The sequence below is a fragment of the Leucoraja erinacea genome, chromosome 11 (assembly GCF_028641065.1).
Source record: "Leucoraja erinacea ecotype New England chromosome 11, Leri_hhj_1, whole genome shotgun sequence".
Classification (NCBI taxonomy): domain Eukaryota; kingdom Metazoa; phylum Chordata; class Chondrichthyes; order Rajiformes; family Rajidae; genus Leucoraja; species Leucoraja erinaceus.
Genome location: NC_073387.1, coordinates 8,941,907 through 8,964,306, shown reverse-complemented (window position 1 = coordinate 8,964,306; position 22,400 = coordinate 8,941,907). Strand labels below are relative to the sequence as shown.

General features: G+C 43.0%; 1 protein-coding gene across 1 annotated transcript in view; it reads right to left on the bottom strand.

Moving 5' to 3' along the window:
• LOC129701445 (B-cell receptor CD22-like) overlaps positions 1-22,008 on the bottom strand; it is a 66,960-nt gene extending 44,952 nt beyond the window's left edge. Inside the window, exons 1-2 of the mRNA XM_055642628.1 lie at positions 20,523-22,008; positions 19,386-19,476 (exon numbers count right to left, since the gene is read on the bottom strand). Coding sequence (XP_055498603.1) covers positions 19,386-19,437 — 52 coding nt within the window. The 5' untranslated portion in view covers positions 19,438-19,476; positions 20,523-22,008. The remainder of the gene's footprint in view (positions 1-19,385; positions 19,477-20,522) is intronic.
• Positions 22,009-22,400: the final 392 nt, after the last annotated feature.

Genomic DNA, 22,400 nt, shown 5'->3' with positions numbered 1-22,400 from the left:
CCATGTTCTCTTGAGATGCTGGCTGACCCCCTGAGCTATTCCAGCACTCAATGTCTTCTTTTGTAAACCAGCATCTGCAGTTCCTTGTTTCTTCTTTAATTTGTAGGAAATGGGACAAGGTAGGAGAGTGTTCTGCATGGAGATAGCGTTTATCCAACCCATTCCCGTTGCAAGCACTCACCTGCTGTCAGCGGATGACTTTACTAAATGAACCATCGTTCCCATATAAGACAACTATATTTACTGACAGACCTCTAGATAAAGAAGTCTTCTTAAGTGGACTCCCCTAAATAGCTTAATCAGACGAACAAAGTAATTTTAGGGAACACTCAGGTCAGCCTGAAACTCCTTGGTAATGAAGTGGTATGTTAGCTACAGCACCAGAACCACTCTGAGGTTGGGAGCATACAAATTAAACTTTCAAAATGATCTGAAGGAAGAAGATGGAAGGAGATTTTAATGGAAAAGATGATATTCTTTGAATGGGGACATCTGAAACCTGAAATCTGGAATACCATGCGCAAACACCATGTGATAATCACTAGCATACGATAGAAACCCCCAATCTACTTGTTGGTGGTTGTTCTAATTGAAAAACTTGGCATCCACCTGTGACAAACTATGCACTAAGGGTATACTTTCTATTGGCCAAAATGTAAAGACGACGTGCCAGCAGAAGAATTTGAAATAGATTAGCTTCAATGTAGCGCTGTGCAATGGTGGAAGTTTTCAAAACTTTATTAGTGTGTCTAATACAGTCTGGGAAAGGATACACCATGGAGCACAATTTCCTGTGTAATTTAATCAAGCAAAGTCCTCTTAACATCAAGGCAACAAAAGACACCCATACAGGCTTGCATCCTGTGGTGGAATGAAGGTGACACCGACAAGCGGAACCACCCATGGACCAACCACCATCACCCGTTCCACCAACATTGGCTGCTCTCCCTATCTCTCCAATACCCGCATGTCATTGCTCCTGTTGTATAAATCAGGGTTCATCATCAGGCCAAGATTTGTCTGAAAGACAGCTAGATATTTCTGTGCAGAATAAAACCATTACCCGAGTTAGGGAAATGTACTGAAACTTTGGAAGATAAGAACAGGTGTCTAACCCTGACAGACACGGACCTTCTATACTATAGGTAAAGCAAAGATGAATATTGACCTGATTCAAAAATTGATCATTGGGAGAGCATAACAGATGGGGTGACCATTTCAAATAACCGTAAAGAACTGTAGGTCAAATTTTCCTTCAGCACACAATAGAGCATTTGCAATAAGAACAGTGTGTGATGCAACCATAACCTCTCGCTCAACATCAACAGAATCAAGGAACTAACTGGTGACTTCAGAAAGTGGAGGTTGGGAGAGCGTACATCATTACTCAATGGTGGTTTCCTTGTGGTGACAGTTTTCAGCTTCTAATTCCTGAGCGTTAACATCTCAGACAATTTATTCTGAACATAACCCAGAACATAAATGTAATCAGAAAGAAGGCGTGCCAGCAAAAAGCTACAGAGAGTGGTCAAAGCCAGCATCCATCATCAAGGGTCCCCCACCATCTTCTCACTGCTACAATCGGACACGAGGTACAGAAGCCTAAAGTCCCACACCAACAGGTTCAGGAAAAGCTACTTTCTTGTAATTAACAGGATCTTGAACTGACCTGCAAAACCCTAGTCATACTCCAGGAACAGACCTCCTCTTGAACTACTATGGACTCGTTTTTCTAATTGTGTAACTTTGCATTGTTTTTTGCACATTTCTCACACTTTCATGGACTTGTTTTTTCTCTAATTATGTTTTGCACTAATGTCTTGATTTTTTTGTACATTTTTTTTCTATTTTGGCTGCCTTAAGTATTTATGTGTAATGGTGTAATTGTGCAGGCAGGTGGGACTAGTGAAGCTGGGACATGTTGGTTCGGTGTGTGCAAGTTGGGCTGAAGGGTCTGTTTCCACACTGTATCATTTTATGACTCCATGACTCTATGATGTATGATTTATATTTTTGCGTGTTATCCGAGTCTCAGTGCCTGCAATGTTGTTTTACCCCACCACACTTGTGCATATGACAATAAACACAACTTGACTTAACTCAATAAAAGACGCTGAGAGATGAGGCATTAAGAGTTCACAATGAAGTATTAATGGCGGAAACAAGGAACTGCAGATGCTGATTTACCAAGGAAAGACACAAAGTGCCTGAGTAACTCAATGGGCCAGGCAGCATCCCTGGAGAACATGGATAAGTAACATTTCAGATATCGACCTGTCTTCAGTGTAAATGGTAGTGCTTCTTTGTGAAGTGCAGGGATCAAGATTGTATGAGCAAGACAGATGATGTAAGCTCCTACACAATTTAACCACACACTACTTTCTTCTTATGGGATATAATAATACATATATCTGGGTAACCACACACAATCAATGAGAGTACTGGAGAGTGTTCATTGCAAAAACCCATGTAGCAGCACATTGAAGCCTTTGAGAAATGATGATAATGAGTTCCACAACAAGCATACCTGCTTCCTTGACTCACTGTACTGCCATAGTTAGGAGGAAAGAATAGTTATAGCCCTGTCCCACGGTACGAATTCATTCCAAGAGCTCTCCCGAGTTTAAAAAAAATCAAACTCGTGGTAAGCATGGAGGATGAATGTAGCGGGTATGTCGTAGCTCGGGGACGTCTCTTAGCGGCTCGTACCACTAACCACAGGTACTCGGGAAGGCTCGCTAATGGCAGGTAAGCGCGGGAAGATTCGTGATGGTTATTGAACACGTTGAAAAATGTCCACGAGTGCCCTGAGTACCGACGAGTGGCCATTACCGTAAATCTCTGAGTTCGAATCAGGGCAAACTCGGGAGAACTCTTTGAATGAACTTGTACCGTGGGACAGGGCTTTTAGGCTGGAATATTAGCAGGTAAAGGAGATCTGGTTTTGGGTCAAAGCCAGGCAAGGAGATGGTAGCTGACAGTCTGTAGCCCTTATGGTTTACACTACAGCCACTTATTTAGGGAAACGTAGAAATAACTCCTGGAAAAAGTAGTGGCCACCCAAATTAATAACCTTGACATGGAATGGTGAACTAAGCAAGCAACCCACAGCTAACAATGAACCATTCTACATTTCCGTGATCTGCGTCTGCTTTCATCAGTCATTTTCACACCTTATATCTCTGTATTCCATATCTCTGTATCTCCCTCTCCCCTGACTCTCAGTCCAAAGAAGGATCTTGACACGAAACGTCACCTATTCCTTCTCTCCAGAGATGCTGCCTGACGAACTGAGTTACTCCAGCATTTTGTGTCTATCTTGGCTGCAAGCCATCACCTGCAGATCCTTCCTGCACATATCGTCTGTTCCACCGCAAAATCTCCTCAAGAGATGCTGCCTGTTCTGCTGAGTTACTCCAGCATTTTGTGTCCATCTTCAACACATACTATTAACACCTTCAAGGGAAAGAGAGAGATCAGACAGTACAGAACTCACAGGACTTGTATGATAGACAGGAAAAGCCTCAGAGAAGCTAGAACAAGAGAAGCTGCCATATTGGATGGAAAATTAGGATTTATAGAGATGGAACACAGACCATTATTAGCTGCCATCAGGTCATGAAGGTGACCAAAGTGACTTTACATCACTGCAACTGCAGTTTTTACCACAAATATACCAGGACAAGTAAATCCATCATCAAGCCATGAACAACAAATAGTACTTTTGAGATGTGTGGGTGTGGAAATGTGAACTTTGTCACCTGATTTTAACAGGATGGATATAATGAGGGTATTTGCAGACAGAAGTGCAGTCTCCACCACAGTAACAACTGGAGACAGTTGACGTCACAACATTTCCTCTCTTGGTGACATTTACCACTGATGCCCGACACACTTTGTGGGTAGTGTGTGGACGCAAAGAAAAATTGTTTTGAACAAGTGGCTCCAACTTGACTGAACAAATATCTGAGTTCTTCTGCGGCATGATTTTTAACACAGTATGGTTGTGCGCTTAAAGACACAAAACGCTGGAGTATTTCAGCGGGTCAGGCAGCATCTCTGGAGGAAATGAATGTTTCAGCCATCTGCTAATCAACCGCCTCATCTGTATCTATATATCACTTGCTTGTCATAGTCCTGCCCCCACCTCTCTTCCTGTTTTCTCCCCCCGCCTACACTCAGTCTGAAGAAGTGTCCTGACCCAAAACGTCACTTATTCATGTCTGAAGAAGGGTCTCACCCCGAAACGTCATCCATTCCTTCTATCCAGAGATTCTGCCTGTCCTGCTGAGGTACTCCAGCATTTTGTGTCTATCTTCGGTTTCAACCAGCATCTGCAGTTCCTTCTTACAACTTATTTATGTCCTCCAGAGATGTCGCCTAACCCACTGAGTTACTCTAGTACGGTGTCTTTTTTTGTAAACCGACATCTGCAGTCCCTGGTGTCTATGGTTTTATACTTGGTTAGTCAGACAGCTGTTAGACTACTGCGTGGGGCTTTGGTCTCTTCAGAGGATAAGTGATATTAAGGCTTTTCACTTGCACCATGCTTAACCTATATGGTCAAGCCACACTTCACAAATAAAGTGTGGCTGAACCATATCAGCAAAAAGTGCTGAGAGACTACATTTTGGAAGTTTAGTTTAGTTTAGTTTAGAGATACATTGTGGAAACAGGCCCTTCGGTCCACCGAGTCCACACCGACCAGTGATCCTTGCACATTCGTACTATCTACACACACTGGGGACAATTTACACTTAAACCAAGCCAATTAACCTACGAACCTGTATGTCTTTGGAGTGTGGGAGGAAACCGAAGATCTCAGAGAAAACCCACGCGGTCACAGGGAGAACGTACAAATTCCATTCAGACAGCACCCGCAGTCAGGATTGAACCCGCGTCTCTGGCGCTGCAATCGCTGAAAGGCAGCAACTCTACTGCTGCACCACTGACCTTTCTGTCCTGGGCTCCACCATTGCCCGAGTGAGGTCGCATGCAAATTGGAAGAACAGCACCTTATATTTCGCTTGGGCAGCTTACAACCTAGCTGTATGAATATTGATTTATCTAATTTCAAGTAACCCTTGCATTCCCTCTCTCCGTCCCTCCCCCACCCAAGTCATCCTGCTAGATTCATTGTTCATATCCATTTCTTATCACCTCTTCCACAGCCAACAATGGAGCATTGTGGGCTCCACCTTTCCTTGGTCATTGGTGCTGGCTCTGATTTGCTCTGTCCGTTTTCATATCTCCAGTTTCCCTCTCCCATGACTCTCATTCTGATGAAGTGTCTCGACCCGAAACGTCACATACTCCTTTTCTTCAGAGATGCAGCCTGGCCCACGATGTTACTCTTTTATTTTGTGTCTACCATGGGAATAACTGAAATTGGTGCAGACATGGTGGGCTGAAGGGCATGTTCCTGGGCTGTTCTGTTGAATGTTGTATGTTCTATTAAGGACTGATGAGATGTCAGTTTTCAAAGCGGAGCAGGGGGATGGAGTGTGGGGTAAGACAAAAGTTAATATGGAGATTGGTCGTCAGAGCAGGTGTTACGGAATACTGAAAGGGGCAGAAGCATGATAATATAAACATAGAAGATTAGTGCAGGAGCAGGCCATTCAGCCCTTCGAGCCAGCACCTCTATTCAATATGATCATGGCTGATCATCTAAAATCAGTATCCCGTTTTCATGGCCCACATCCCCACATCCTTTGGATTCAGCTGACATGAATGGCGTTACACATCCAGACAAACCAGGGAGAAAGCAGCCTTTTATTAGTTTAGAGATACAGGGCTACTGTGCCGGCCTGAGCATCTTTCTAATTGTGCAAACACAAATTCAGTCCCAGCTTTTTCCCCATATCCCCTGTTTCCTTTAGTCCTAAGAGCTCAATCTAACTCTCTTGAAAACATCCAGTGAATTGGCTTCTGCTGCCATCTGTGGCAGAGAATTCCACAGATTCACAACTCTCTGGGTGAAAACGTTTTTCCTCATCTCAGTCCTAAATGGCCTATCCTTTATTTTTAAACTGTGTCCCCTGGTTCTGGACTCCCCCAACATCGGGAACATTTTTCCTGCATCGTGCCTGTCCAATCCTTTACAAATCTTATATATGTTTCTCTATGATCCCCTCTCATCCTAAATTCCAGTGCATACAAGCCCAGTTGATCCATTCTTTCATCATATGTCAGTCCCGCCATGCTGGGAATTAACCTGGTCAACCTACGCTGCACTCCCTCAATTGCAATAATATCCTTCCTCAAATTAGGAGACTAAAACTGCATACTATACTCCAGGTGCAGTCTCACCAGGCCCCTTTACAACTGCAGTTGGACTTCCTTGCTCCTAAACTCAAATCCTCCCGCAATGAAGGGCAACATGCCATTAGGTTTCTTCATTGCCTGCTGTATCTGCATGCTTACTTTCAGTGACTGATGTACAAGAACACCCAGGTCTTGTAGCCGCTCCCCTTTTCCTAACCTTACATCATTCAGATAATAACCTGCCTACCTGTTCTTGCCACCAAAGTGGATAGCCTCCCATTTATCCACGTTATATTGCATCTGCCATGCATCTGCCCACTTACCCCACCTATCCAACTCAACCTATTCAACCCTGCAGCCTAATAGTATCCTCCTCGCAGCTCACACTGCCACCCAGCTTTGCGTCATGCATACACTTGGAAATGCCACTTTAATTCCCTTGTCTAAATCGTTAGTATATATTGTAAATAACTGGGGTCTCAGCACCAAGCCTTGCAACACCCCATTAGTCACTGCCTGCCATTCTGAAAAGGACCTGTTAATTCCTACGCTTTGTTTCCTGTCTGCCAAACAGTTTTCTATCCGTAAATACCCTACCCCCAATACCATGTGCTCTGATTTTGCACACTAATCCCTTGTGGAAGACCTTGTCAAAGGCTTTTTGTAAGTTCAGATATACCACATCTACTGGCGCTCCTTTATCCATTCTACTCGTTACATCATCAAATAATTTCAGAAGATTAGTCAAGCATGATTTCCCCTTTATAAATCCATTCCTGACTTTGACTGACCCGGTCACTGCTTTCCAAATGCACTGCTATAGCATCTTTAATAATTAACTCAAGCATCTTCCCCACTACCGATGTAAGGCTAACTGGTCTATAATTCCCCAATTTGTCTCCCCATCCTTTCTGAAAAAGTGGAGTTACATTGGCTATCCTTCAGTCCACAGGAACTGATCCAGAATCGAGAGAACATTGGAAAATGATCACGAATGCACTATTTCCAGGGTCACCTCCTTGAGTACTTTGGGATGCAGACCATCAGGCCCTGGGGATTTATCTCTTCAGTCCCAACTGTTTACCTAACACCATTTCCTGACTAATGTGGATTCCCTTCAGTTCCTCCCTCCCGCTAGATCCTTGGTTCCCTAGTATTTCTGGGAGATTGTTTGTGTCTTCCTTAGTGAAGACAGAACCAAAGTACTTGTTTAACTGTTCTGCCATTTCCTTGTTTGCCATTATAAATTCACTTGTCTCTGATTGTAAGGGTCTTCGCTGTCTAATGGGGAATGATGAGAGAGCAAAATATATTAAGAATTCTGTTGACACACTTTTGAAGTCATCCAACACGCTGAGTGAATATGGACGATTTTAACCCTTGCAAAGCTTATGTTGGCTCTTGTGAAAATGATTCTGAGATGCTAAATTGATTCTGAGAATGGGCTGCATTCACAAAACAGATTTCAATTCTGGGGATGTCCCATTGCTGCTTCTTTCACAAGAGTATAGAAGTTGAGAGGTCATGTTGCAGTTATATAAGACATTTGTGAGGCCGCATTTACTGTATTGTGTTCAGTTCTGGGCACCATGTTATAGGAAAGTTGTTGTCAAGCTGGACAGGGTACAGAGAAAACCTACGAGGATGTTGCCAGGACTAGAGGGTTTGAGCTATAGGGAGAGGTTGAGTAGGCTGGATGTCTATTCCTTGGAGCACAGAAGGATGAGGGATGATCTTACAGAGGTCTATAAAATCATGAGAGGAATAGATCGGGTTGATGCACAAAGTCTCTTGCCCATGGTTGGTGAATCGAGGGCCAGAGAACATAGTGTTAAGATGAAGGGAAAAGATTTAACAGGAATCTGAGAGGTAATTTTTTCGCACAAAGGGTGGTGGGTATATAGAACGAGCTGCCAGAGGAGGTAGCAGAGGTTGGGACTATCCCAATATTTAAGAAGCAGTTAGACAGGAAGATGTATAGGACAGGTTTGGAGGGATATGGACAAAACGCAGGCACGTGGGACTAGTGTAGCTGGGACATGTTGGCCGGTGTGGGAAAGTTGACTGTAGGCAGGCCGAAGGGCCTGTTTCCACACTGTATCACTCTATGACTGTGAACATCCACCAGTATCAAGTTGTCTGGGGAATCACGGAGAGATTGTTGGACTTCAGTCGGGAGACTAGAACATAACCGTCAGAGTATGTTTGAGTTGTCAGGGTGAGTACTGAATTTGTGTTTGCACAATTAGAAAGATGCTCAGGCCGGCACAGTAGCCCTGTATCTCTAAACTAATAAAAAGGCTGCTTTCTCCCTGGTTTGTCTGGACCTGTAACGCCATTCATGTCAGCTGAATCCAAAGGATGTGGGGATGTGGGCCATGAAGTGGGGGATCACAGGTTGTGAGCAGGAGATCAGGAGTCTTCGTGGTCTCTTGTAGGAGTTGGCCGATTCGGAGGTCCAAGGTCCAATGTTCTTCCGTGCCGCCGTCGGAGTTCCATCATCCCGGAGAGCGGGCCAGAGCATCGGGCCGTCTGTAGCGGCGACTGCGGGGGGCTCAGGAGGCCCCAACCACGGGTGAACAACAAGGGGGAGGATGACTGAACATTGGTGCCTTCACTCTCAGTGGGAAACTTTGATTCTTTGGGGATGTTTCTGTTAAAGTCTATCGTGTGTTGTGTTCTTTTTTTATTCATTTGGCTGTATGGTGGTCCCAAATTTCACTGTACCTTTTGGTGCATGTGACAATAAACGTCTCTTGTCTTGTCTCATATCTTCTCTCCGGACCAGCTCCCTGTGGATCAACCCATCCAGTTACTGGGATTTTCCCAGTTTGAGACAGAGATCTGCCATCATCTGCCTGCAGAGCTCTTACCATTCACTTGTATTGGGATTGGGCGGCTGAACATTTACAGTTTGGTTTAGTTTAGTTCAGAGATGCAGCATGGAATCAAGCCCTTTGGCCCATTGAGTCGTGGGTTTTCTCCGGGATTCCTTCCACACTCCAAAGATGTATGGGTTTGTAGGTTAATTGGCTTTGGTACAAATTGTAAATTGACCCAATTGGGTACGATAGTGCTGGTGTACGCGGCTGATCACTGGACGGCGTGGACTCGCTGGGCTGAAGGGCCTGTTTCTGCGCTGTACCTCTAAAGTTTAAATTCTAAAGAGCCAGCGTCAACCAATAATCACCCAAGCACTAGTTCTATTCTACATACTAGGGACAATTTACCAAAGCCAATTAACCTACAAATCTGTATATCTTTGGAGTGTGGGAGGAAACCAGAGCACCCAGGGAAAACCTACATAGACACAGGGAGAACGTACAAACTCCTTACAGACAGCACCCATAGTAAGGATCAAACCCGAGTCTCTAGCGCCGTGAGGCAGCATCTCTACCTCAGCTCCACTGTACTGTCAATAGGTTATTGCCAGTTTCAACTTTGTAACCTATAAATGTAGCCAACTTCCAGTAAGTGCTTAATTCATACTAGTAGACCAATACTGACTAAATAATGATTGGAAATATATATCAGCTTCTGTGAGGAACAATGGGGCTCTGAAATTAACTTCTTAAAAGTGAGTGCTTCGAGTCAATGCTGAAAGAGCTGTTCATGCAACAACAAACAAACAGGTAAAGTCGAAAGTGAACTATCTGTGGTTTTTGTCAAACATCTGTGGCCTGGTTCTCAAGAAGATTTGCAAATCAACTCATAAATGAAACTGGTTCCACCAAGACTTGATTTGGCCCCAGTCTTTGAAAGTGGAAGAAAGGAGCCATGGATTTATATAGCGCGGAAACAGGCCCATCAGCCCACGTCCATACTAACCAAGTAGCCTATCTGAGTCCCATTTGCCTTTGCCTGGGCCATATCCCTCTGAAAACGTTCATATCCATATACTTGTCTAAATCCCTTTTAAACATTGCACTTGTTCCTGCACTTAACACTTCGACTGGCAGCTTGTTCTACATACCCACAACTCCCTGTGTTAAAAACATTGTCACCCTTTTAAATTTTTCCCCTCTCACCTTAAATCCATGCCCTCCTAATCTTAAGAAAAAGACTAGGATCATTCACCTTATCTATGCCCCTTGTGATTTATATACCCCTATAATGTCACCTATCGGTCTCCTAATCATCAGGGGGGAAAGTCTCAGCCTTTTCAGCTTCCCCATACAACACAAGCCCTTCAGTCCCACTGCACCTTTTCAAGCTTTATGGCATCCTTCCTGTTGCTCAATGATCAGAATTGCGCACAATAATGTAAGTGTGGTCTCACCAACATCTACACAGTTGTAACATGACATCCCATGTCTTGTACTCAGTTGCCCTGACTGATGAACGCAAATGTGCCATTTTCATCCTTCACTATCCTGTCGACCTGTGTCATCAACTTCAAGAACTACATATACTGAAGGGAGCTATCTACTTGATTTCATGAGTAAAGTCTATCTGCTTGGTTTATGGCTGTAGACCCAGCATAAAGGGCTGGAGTTACCTATGTTGCTCTACGAGTGCAGCACTGGGGACATTTAACTGTGCTTTCCCTCATTCAGGATCAAGGTCATGGCTCTATTGCCAACTCCTGATGTAGTTGTACTAATCATAGTTATATCATCATACAGCATGTAAACAACCCATTCAGCACACTGTGTCCATGCTGACCAGCAGGCACCATCCATATTAATTCCAATTTCCCTTAACAAAAGGACGTACCTTTAGAAAATAAATGAGGAGGAAGTTCTTTAGTCAGAGGGTGGTGAATTTGTGGAATTCATTGCCACGGATGGCTGTGGAGGTCAAATCGATGGATTATTTTATGTTGGAGATTAACAGTTTCTTGATTAATGTGGGTGTCATAGGTTATGGGGAGAAGGCAGGAGAATGGGGTTGAGAGGGAAAGATGGATCAGCCATGATTAAATAGTGGAGTAGACTTGATGGGCTGAATGGCTTAATTCTGCTCCTAGAACTGTTGAACTTACAAACTTCCAGCACTTGGCCTGTAACTTCTATACCCAGGTTATTCACATGCTTATCAAGACATTTCATAAATGCTATTGAAAGCCATTGTTTCGTTTTATTTTAGTTTAGAGATGCAGCGAGGAAACAGGTCTTTCGGCCCACTGAGGCTACACTGACCAGCAATCCCCGTACACTAGCACTATCCTACACACTAGAGAGACAATTTTACATTTGTAACCAAGCCAATTAATGCACAATCCTGTATCTCTTTGGTGGTTGGGAGGAAAACAAAGATCTTGGAGAAAACCCTTTGGGTCATAGTCATGGGGAGAACGAACAAACTCCGTGCAGGCAAGCACCTATAGTCAGGATTGATCTTAAGTCTCTGTTGCTGTAATGCAGCAGCTCTACTGCTGCGCCACCGTGCTGCGCACAGTGCTCATTGTTGCACGTTTTCCAATGAAACTGAAGTGGCGATGGAAGAGTTTCTGTTTCATGATAAAGGGAAGCTGCGATGTTCCATTGTTAAGCACAGTGCCAGCTGCAAAGATCTGCATCTGCAAACTGAGCTCCCTTTCCACAGATTCATCACTTGGCACAGTTATTTCCCTTGCTGAGTGCTGGCTTATTCCCTAATTTGCAGCTGAGTGGACATCAACAACTGGCCGAGTTCCCTCAGCATAAGCAGTTTTTGGAAAGGGCTACTTGCAGCTGTGGAGAGTTGTTGGAGTCAGCAAATGCTGACACCGTGACAATCAACACTCACCAAGACCAACGGATGGAGAAAAACTCAGATGCTGGGTTGGATTTACGCAGTCATCATCTGTCTCAGGGTCTTCTCCAGGTCAACTCACGAGAATGCAACAATTCACCAGTAATGGTTTTGGAATGCATTTGACCCCCTCCGTGTAATAGTCACCCTCAGCCAACTACCTCCTGCAGTCGCAACCAAGTCTGCTCCCTCACAGCAGAGAAGACAACAGATGAATCCCATGTTATATCCTGGGTCTCATAATCAAGTGTACAAAATCATGAGAGGAATAGATCTGAGTCTCTTGCCCAGAGTGGGGGAATTAAGAAACAGAGGACAGAGGTTTAATTGAATTGAATTAAATTGAATACATGTTATTAGCCAAGTATGTATACATACAAGGAATTTGCCTTGGTGCTTTGCTCGCAAGTAACAACACGATATACAGTAGACAATTCAAAAATAAAACATTATAATTTAAACATGTCAAGAATTAAATAAAATACCTGAGCAAAAGGAGGCTACAGACTTTTGGCTGTTGAGTAGAGCTACTACTCATTGAAACAAAGTTGTTTTTATGTTTGGCTGTGGCGGCTTTGACAGTCTAGAGTCGCCTTCCAGAGGGAAATGCTCCAAAGAGTTTGTGGCCAGGATGAGAGGTGTCAGAGATGATCTAATCCATTCCCTTCCTGGCCCTTGCAGTGTACTGTTCGTCGATGGGGGGGAAGGTTGCAGCCAACAACCTTCTCCGCTGATCGAACGATTCGCTGCAGCCTCTGGATGTCATGCTTGGTGGCTGAGCCAAACCAGACCACGATGGAGAAGGTGAGGACAGACTCTATGATGGCAGTATAAAACTGGACCATCATTGCCTGTGGCAGATTGTGTTTTCTCAGCTTCTGCAGGAAGTACATCCTCTGTTGGGCCTTTCTGACTGCGGAGTCGATTGTGGCCTCTCATTTAAATGTCCCTGGAGATGATTGTTCCAAGGAACTAAAATGACTCCACAGATGTGACTGTGGTGTTGTTGATGGTTAATGGGGGGAGGGGAGGGGAGGGGGAGCTCTCCTAAAGTCTGCAATCACTTCCACTGTCTTAATAGCATTTAACTCCAGGTTGTTACGATGGCACCAGGACGGTTGCAGACAAATTTGCTACTTCACTCCATGCCTGAAAGTTGTCTACAACTTGCTGCATGCTGGTATGTGATTTATTCACTGATGTATTGTGAATGGAATAGAACATTGTGCAACCATCCCCACTTACAATGGAACTAAGTTCCTCTTCTTGATGTAATTCTCTGCACATCAAGCTGCACATTTTTTAGCGTAATCTACATGAATTACTGTAGTACTAGTTTGAGGCCAAATATCGTGTTATGGTCAGTTAGTCAGCGGATAATGTATTTTATAGAACTGACAATGCCTTGGGAGAACACAGTGGATAAGGTTTATGAAAGGAAAATGCTTAGATATGTAGATTTGGCAGCAGTAGTTGAGCAGCAAGGATGGAGAGCAAATGCCTGGCAGAGGTGGGTTGGAGAGGTTTCATAACACGATCAACCACCTCGCCATTTGGCGAGTTAGGAATTAGTGCAGAGTTTGCATCAGGCCATAACGGAAATGGCAGCGGTAGCTGAGCAAGGCAGTAGGTAGATTTTGTGGAGAAGAAACAGTGTCAGTTGGGAGCAGAAAGGAAATATGTAATGCGTGATAAGTGTATTCCTTGCTGTTTTACATGTGAGGGTGGAATTAGTGGTGATTGCTTGATGGAGGCTTAGGATTAGTGTAAGACAGAATGCAGGTGATTAGCATTTGTTAGAGTGTTCAATCAATCATCGGTAGTTTATTTTACTTAGTAAATATTTACAAAGTTAGCTGGATAGAAGTGCATACTGGGAAAATAACAGCTATTGAATGGGATGGTTCTGGGGTGCCTGAATCTACCGCTGGGCCTTCCTGAGGTGATGTGAGCCTAACTCAATGAAACACCACTGAAGTAATGCGCACTTGATAGCCCTAATGATATAATGGTATCTACACCCCTCGTTTTTGTTAGTTTAATTGTGTAAAGGCATTTTAGATTTTCATGTGGCATTGGGATTGGGTTTCTTCGTTAAACATTTAGCTTGTGTGTTTGTTAACAGGTCGATAGCTTATTACTGAATATGAAGTTAGTTATTGTCCTATAGCATAAGTGTGTATAGGTAGTTTAGATGCTACTTTGGCATTCAGCTTGGTTTTCATGGTTGAGTGCTTATCCTGGCATTAGAGCAAGTACTTTGTCGTTTTAACAATAATGCAATAGTACTTTGGGGTCAAAGAGAAGGGGGTCAAAGGGAAGTTCATCCTGAGAGCTGGAGTTCTGATACATGTCTGTAGATTTCATGCTTAGCTCAGGTGATTGGGAAATAAATTGTATTTACCATTCTAGCGCACACATGTCCTTGCAAGGGTGGGTGCAAAAATATATAACAACTGCGGCAATGGCTCAGAAAACTAAGGGTCAACCACCACTTTATTGCGCTTTTGTGGGAGTATTTAATATTACATTTAAATATTTACAGTCAAAATTAGAAATAGGTCAGGATAAATGTTAATGTACCTGCCACCCATTGTCTCATCAGTCCCTGACATCTCTTTATACAGGCTCTCCTTCCTCTTCACACAGTCCTGATGCAGGGCCTTGAATCCAAACATCTTTCACCAATTTTCCCTCCATAGATACTGCTCGTTAAGGTTCACCAGCAGTTTATTTTTCTTGATGTAAAATTAAACGATTGTAAAAACCAGAGTGTAATGTAATGCAACATAATGTAATATAATGTAATGTATTGTGCAATGTAAGATTACCACTCAGCTAGATCCGGACTCATCGGCTCTATATTCAGGGAAGTTTATGCTCCAGACTCAGACATTTCATTCAGTGTTCTCATTCTGGCTTCTGAGAGGAAGGAAGGGTGGACTGGGCAACTGTTTCACCGAACACTTGTGCTCTGTCCACCAAGGCCCGTTGGAGATCCTGGTTATCAGACATTTTAAATCCACTTCACATTTCCACACTGGACATTTTGCCCTTTGCTTCCTGCAGCCATAGGTAAAATGGAAGAACGGTTCCTCATGATCTTCTTGGTTACCGTAGAACCCAACGTCATGAACACAAAATGTTCCGATTTCAGGTATCCACCTCACCCCTTCTCATCTATTACTTTTCCCCCCTCCACCATCACCCCATGCGCACACCTTTCTTTCCACCTCCCCTGCTCTCATCACACAGTTCCTTTCACCTCCTGAATCCACTCATCACCCACCTCTCATGGCCCTGAGGCCCCTATTTTCCTTTCCCCCACCTCCCCATTCCTCTCACTCACTATCTCTTCTGCTAATTTCCCATTCACTCCTATCTTGCTCCCTTAACAGGTTCCACATCTGCACCCTTTTGGCTCCAACTTCATACCCCAGCCTTGGTTGGCATCTCCACCCACCTGCCTGACATGAATCCACCCATCATTGCCTGGTCTTGCCCCATCCCACCCCCCACCGCTCTTTACCAACTTTCTGCCCACTTTACATCAGGCTGGAGAAGAGTCTCAACCCGAAACTCTGTCTGTCCATTTGCCCCCATGGATGCTGCCTGGGTCACTCGATTCCTCCAGCACGTTGTTTTTTGCCCTAGCATTATCTCCCTGCCCCAACCATACTCTCCCTATTAGCAGTGATGTTTAGGCTATTGGTTGCACATTGTATATGAATGCCTGGGCGATTGCACATTGTGTATGAATGCCTCTCAGATCTCTTAAGTACACTACCTGCTCATGGTCAAGCCAATGATCCCTATTTTTTCTCTTCACTCTAAGACTGATATTTCCGTTTGAGCGAGTAGCAGACAGCACTTTCTTATTTGGGGAATTTTCAGACTAAATACTGCATGAAAATACTCCATACAATTTTCAAATTAAAGCAATATCCATTTACAACCTCAAACATATAAACTGTAGACCCTTGTTATAATGGACCATGGGAGGGGAATGGTGTCCGTTATTGTCAAATGTGCACTATAACCAAGTATGGATTCACTCCAACCACCAAGAGGTCACTGTGAAGCAAAAAGTTGCTCTCAAATACAAAGTTCTTTTAACAGCTAAAAATATATGTTTGTTACTGCAAGCTAAAAATACATTTTGCATTGTTTAATAGTTAAATGATGCGTTGTCAATCCAAATGTCTTGTCAATTTGAATGTCTTGTCAATTTCAATAGCCTCTGTAGTGTAACTAGCAGCCCGTGTTCTTAAAGTGACAGTCCGCTATAACCAAATTCTGTTATAAAGAGGTCTGTAATAACAAGGGTTTACTGTACAAATCTAGCAATAGAGCCTTGCTTCATCTTCTTGTGAAGTCTAAAGCAATAAAGTCAAAATCATTTTCTGGTACAAATGACAGTCAAGTTGCTGTTTGGAAGACTGTCTTTTTTTACTGTGGTTTAAGGTCACCAGAGTACAGTTGGAATGGATCGTGAGTCCAAGGACATGGGCAAGGGGAGACCAAACAGGAGCATAAGCCACGCAAAATTCTTAAAAAAGGTATATCTTATGTGTCCATTCACCTATAATAGTAGGAATGCTATGTATGAACTCTCGTAAGCTGACAAATTAATTTAATATTCGCTGCCTGAGTCAGTTAAAGATCTTTCAATTGATGATACAGGAAACGACAGATGCTGGAATCCGCAGCAAAAAAATACCAGTGGAGGGAATGGACAGGTGATATTTTGGGTCGGGATTTTTCAGGAGCCTGAAAAAAGGTTCTGGCCCAAAATATTATCTGTCCACTCTCTCCACAGATGTGGGCTGGCCCATTAAGATCTTCCAGCACTTTGTATCTTTTCAGCTGATGGTAGTCTTTGAAAGTGAGCACTTATTTTGTTATTTTTCATTAAACGAGGCAGGGAGATATTATCAGCATGATCCTTGAGGCGTGACAGAGGGAAACAGGTGCACAAAATGTTTAAACTGTATTATTGATAAAAGTAAATAGGGACAATAGGGACATGCACTGAACATGTATTCTCTCAGAGAAGATGAATAATAATTACAGACTTGGATAGCGGAACGGCACTTTGTTCAATCATTATGTACATTTTTTTTCCATAAATGCAGAGCATGGCATTTTGCTTTCAGTTATTGGCAGAGATGTAACATACAACCCAAGCTGGTTTCCCTTTTCCCAATGTAGAAATGATGAACTGCAGATGTTGGTTTACAAAAGAAGTCACAGAGTGCTGGAATAGCTCAGTGGTCAGGCAGCATCTCAGGAGAACATGGATAGGACAATATTCTGGTCGGGATCCACGAGCCTGAAGAAGGGTACCGATTCAAAACGTTGCCTATCCATGTTCTCCTGACCTTGCGGAGCTACTCCAGCTCCCTGTCCCTTTTCCTGTTGCCTCATGGGTGGTGCTTCTCAGCAACATTAAAGAGATCGCCCTTTGTTTTGGTTTACCCCATCAGAGGCAAATAGTTTCTTTGTATCAAATCAATTCATTCTGTTTAATATTTAACTATATTTCCTTCAACATTCTGTACTCAGGGAAATACAACTTGGTCCCCTGAATTTGAAGACGTTAAATCCTGGTATTATTTGAGTAAGTCACCAAAGGTCACTGTGTTCTACCTGAGGTTCAGTGTCCAGTTTGAAACATTTCGGTGGAGGTCTTTCTAACATAACTTCTGTACTTGTACACACCTATTCCTTTGAGATACAAGGTCAACACATTTTTAAATTTTGTTCTAGGTGCAAATCAAGCACTTTTAAATTTGTGACCAATTTTAAATTTGTTACTATTCCATAATAATCTTATATGTGGAAAAGCTGACTTTCCCTTACATCACTACAATAGCTTTGCCCATTCTCCTTGCTTCCCTCAGCTCTTTTGCACATTTCTGCTTCTCTTTACAGTATGAAACATATCAACCAAAATCATGTCAGGTTGCGATATTTCACACTGATTCTTTTGCACCCTTCTGTTTGCCCATTATGTTGGGGACATTCAGTCTGATAAGGGCACCTGGTACCTCAGTGTGTGAGATGGAATGGAGAAACAAACAGATCAACAAAAAAGGAAATCACATTATTATCAAACCAAGTAAAAGAGTTTGGATTAAAGGAGAGACAAAATGATAAAGAAAAGAAAATGCATTTTTTTTTAGAAATATAGCGTGGATGCACCCCCCTTCGGTCCACCGAGTCCATGCCAACCAGCGATCTCCGCACATTTACACTATAACAACACACACTAGGGACAATTTACATTTTACCAAAACAATTAGCCTGCAAATCTGTACGTACTGTACCTGTATGTAGGAAACCGGAAATCCTGGGGAAAACCCACGCAGGTCACGGGGAGAATGTACAAACTCCGTACAGACAGCACCCATAGTCAGGATCGAACCCGGGTCTATGGCAGCAACTCTACTGCTGCGCCACCGTGCCACCATGTGAATAGATAATCTTTTTCAAACCTCTAGGCAGAATTTTTGATTTGTAATGTTGGTAATAATGGAGTTGTAAAGTCATACAGGAACAATGTGTAGGAAGGAACTGCAGATGCTGGTTTAAACTAAAGATAGACACAGAATGCTGGAGTTAGCGGGACAGACAGCATCTCTGGTGAGAACGAATGGTCTGAAGAAGGGTCTCGGCCCGAAACGTCACCCATCCCTTCTCTCCAGAGATGCTGCCTGTCCCACTGAGTTACTCCAGCATTTTGTGTGTATCTTCAGCACAGGAACAAGCTCTTTTCCCACCACGTTCATACTGACTAAGGAGTACTCATCTATACTAACCCCATATACCAACTTTGGTCTGCAACTATCCATGCCTTGTTGAGTCCAGTGCATGTACAGGTACTTTTTAAAAATGTAATCACCATCCCTTTTGCTAGAATAATGATGATTACATTATTGCCAAGTGATCAGGAACCTGTCCTGTTAATTTAACATTCTGTGGCAGGTTCAGTGTGCAAGCTCATAGGCTTTTAATCGTACAAAGGATGTTGAAATTATGGTTGTGAAATTGAAAGGTGAAGAAGCTTAAATCGGCCTGGGCACACCCAGGTGAGTTGGAAGCCATGATACATTAATTCACCAGAAATTACTGCTAGTTTGTGCATTAATAACTGTTAGCTTTGCACAGCATAGTTCCCTGGGGAATAGCAATGATCCCAGCAAGCAGCATTGCATGGTATATGGAAGATAGACACAAAATGCTGGAGTAACCTAGCAGGACAGGCAGTTGGTGAAGGGGCCAACTATCATAAGAGCAGGACAATAAAATAGCTGCCGATGAAGAGGAAAAATAATCTCATTAGAGATTATGTATAGCAACAGGAGAAACTGGATACTTACCCTGGGCAAGACAGGTGGCCAAAAGTGCCAGAGTACATTGCAGTCTGCTCATTCTTTGAATTTCAGCTTTGACAGATCATGCACACAGCAGCTGAGAAACACAGGTTACATCACCGTCAGTAAGCAGCTTCTTTATATTGTGCAAACTCCCACATTGATCCAGCCCAACATTTACTCCTATTCTACTCCTGATCTCTTCACCACTTTCCCCCATCCCATTCTGACTGTTGCAGCAAACCCCTCCGGGAAGAACCAGTTCAAAGATCTTAGAGCATAAGAGCTATAAGATCTTTGAACCAGTTGGACACCCCTTCTTATTCTTGAATGTGAGCATTGGGTCTATTATGTTGGTACTGACTCTCAGAAAAAGCTTTCCAATCAATCCCTCTGTTTGTTTCCCATAACTCTGCAATGTTCTTCCTTTGAAAGTGGTTGCATATGTTTTGAATGTTACAATAAAATATTAATCTTTTGGTCAAAGCATTATGGATCATAAGAACTTGCTGTGGAGAGAAATTGTACCTTTTATCTTTGTTCCCATGATAATATTGCATACCTTGCATCTAACAAAGCATTGAATTACTTTTAATATGCACAACGCTGTTCTTCATGTTTTTCTAAAGTTTAGTTTAGAGATACAGCGTGGAGTCAGGCCCTTTGGCCCACCGAGTCCGCATCGACCAGCGATCCCTGGTCATTAACGCTATCCTACACACACACACGCATTCAGGACAATTTACATTTATACCAAGCCAATTAACCAACAAATCTGTAAATCTTTGGAGTGTGGGAGGAAACGGAAGATCTTGGAGAAATACCACGTGGTCACAGAGAGAACGTACAAACTCCGTAGAGACAGCACCCATAGTCAGTATTGAACCCGGGTCTCTGGCACTGTAAGGGAGCAACTCTACCGCTGCCTCACTGTGCCACCCAGTGATATGTTTTATGTGTTATGAAAGTGTTATGAAAAGTATTTTTCAGCTTTGAATCATCACTGTTGTCTGAAACAAATATCATTCATGATGCGATAAATCTGTGCTCCTAAGAAATGTCTGAATGTAAACTTTGATTTCACACAAATATACAGCTATTGGAACTATTGCAATGACAATGTACAGTAAGAGTTCTCCTTACCTCTTTCCTTTGTAAGCTTTGTTGGTACAATGCTCCCTTGAAGAAACCAATCTCCTGCAATCAAGCTATGTTGTACGTTAACCAACGACGTGGGAATCGCTGGCAATGCTAGCATTTGCGGTAGAACACCAACACTTAAAACCAACGTCGAGCTAGACACAGCAAAATTGTCACTTATCAGCAACTTCTACGTCCACGAAAAGGGAAGTAGTTGATTTTGCGAAGGAGGAAGATAATAAATATTCAAAAACTACTGCTTACACATTGCGAAGAACCACAACATCAATCACTGTGGATATAGTGTGTTTAATTAGCAGAATGAGGGGCAGGACTTGACAGAAGGGCTTTCAAACAAAATTCATTAAAAGGTAGATTGGACAGATCGATAAAGAAGGAGCAGGCGCTTGCTCAGAGGTTTAGGGGGAATTCCAGGGGCTGAATGTATATTTACTAAGAGAACCAAGCCATTGATGTTCAGATGGTCAGAATTGGGGGAGCATAAAGTTTGGAGGATTATATTGGCATTGGTATTGATTTATTATTGTCACGTGTACCGTGAGGGAGTGAGGTACTTTATTTTATGTGCTATCCAGGCAAATTATTGCATACAAAAATGCCATCAAACTATATATATGTACAAAAGGTGCTCAAAAGGAGTAAGGAATCAGAGTGCAGAATGTAGTATTACAGCAACAAAGAATATGCAGATGGAAATTTGCAAGAGCCGCACTAAGGCAGATTGGGAGATCAGGAGGACATCCTTAGCTAATGGAAGGTCCATTCAATAGTCTGAATAAGCAGCTGGGAAGAAGGTGTTCGTGAACCTGGTGGAATGTGTTTTTAAGTGTTTGTAACTCTTGCCAGATTGGAGGGAGTAGAAGAGTGAATGACTAGGATGTGACTAGTCCTTGAGTATATTGACAGCTTTCCCGAGGCAGCGGGAAGTGTAGATGATGAGGGTGTTCTGATTAAACATGGATTTAATATAACATAATTGGAATCATAGAAAAGATAGAACAGCTGTTTTTTTTTTCCATTTACAGAGAGATGCAACACGGAAACAAGGCCTTTGGACCACTGTGTCCCCGCTGGCCATGAATCAGCCATTTTGTTCTAATCCTGCCTAACTAATTTTTTCATCCCAATTTTATTCCTATCATTTCCACCCAGACTCTGCCACTCATCCACACACTTTGGGGCAATTTACAATAGCCAATTAACTTTCTAATCAACAGGTTATGGGATGTGGAAAGAGATCATATCAACCCATGGATTCAAAAAATGTCTGCAAAGTCCACACAAACGGCAACAGAGATTGAACGAGGGTCACAAAAGCTGCAAGTCAGCGGCTCCAGTAGTTACGCTGCTGAGCTACCCACAAGGAAACTGAAGGCCAAAGATTAGAGGTTTCCTGTTCGTTGGAGAATTTCAGAGAAAATTAAATCAGAATCTGTATCATGATGGTGACGTAATAGGCACTGATATTGTTATGATTTTACAATAAATTATATTATGCATATTGCAATAATGCATTTCCCATGCATAACGCCTATAGTGGTGGGCCACGCACTATATATAACCTTCAGCTCTTGTGGGGGACACGTGTCGCCAGTGACGAGAGGTAGGGGTCACGGTGTGGTCACGGGTGCCCCTGGGGAGTATTTAAGGTGTTAATCATGCGTGCACGTGGTTGGTGAGTGAGGAGAATTAGCGTAGCAATAAAGAACAGTATTTTCGGACAAACTTCGTGTCTGCCTCGTTCTTTAACGGACAACTCTGCGCCCACTACAAGCTGGTATTTGCAAGGCGATATGTTTAAAGTTGTGACATTGCGGAGATTTTGTATTGACCTGATATTCCAAATATCTTGCACGGTAT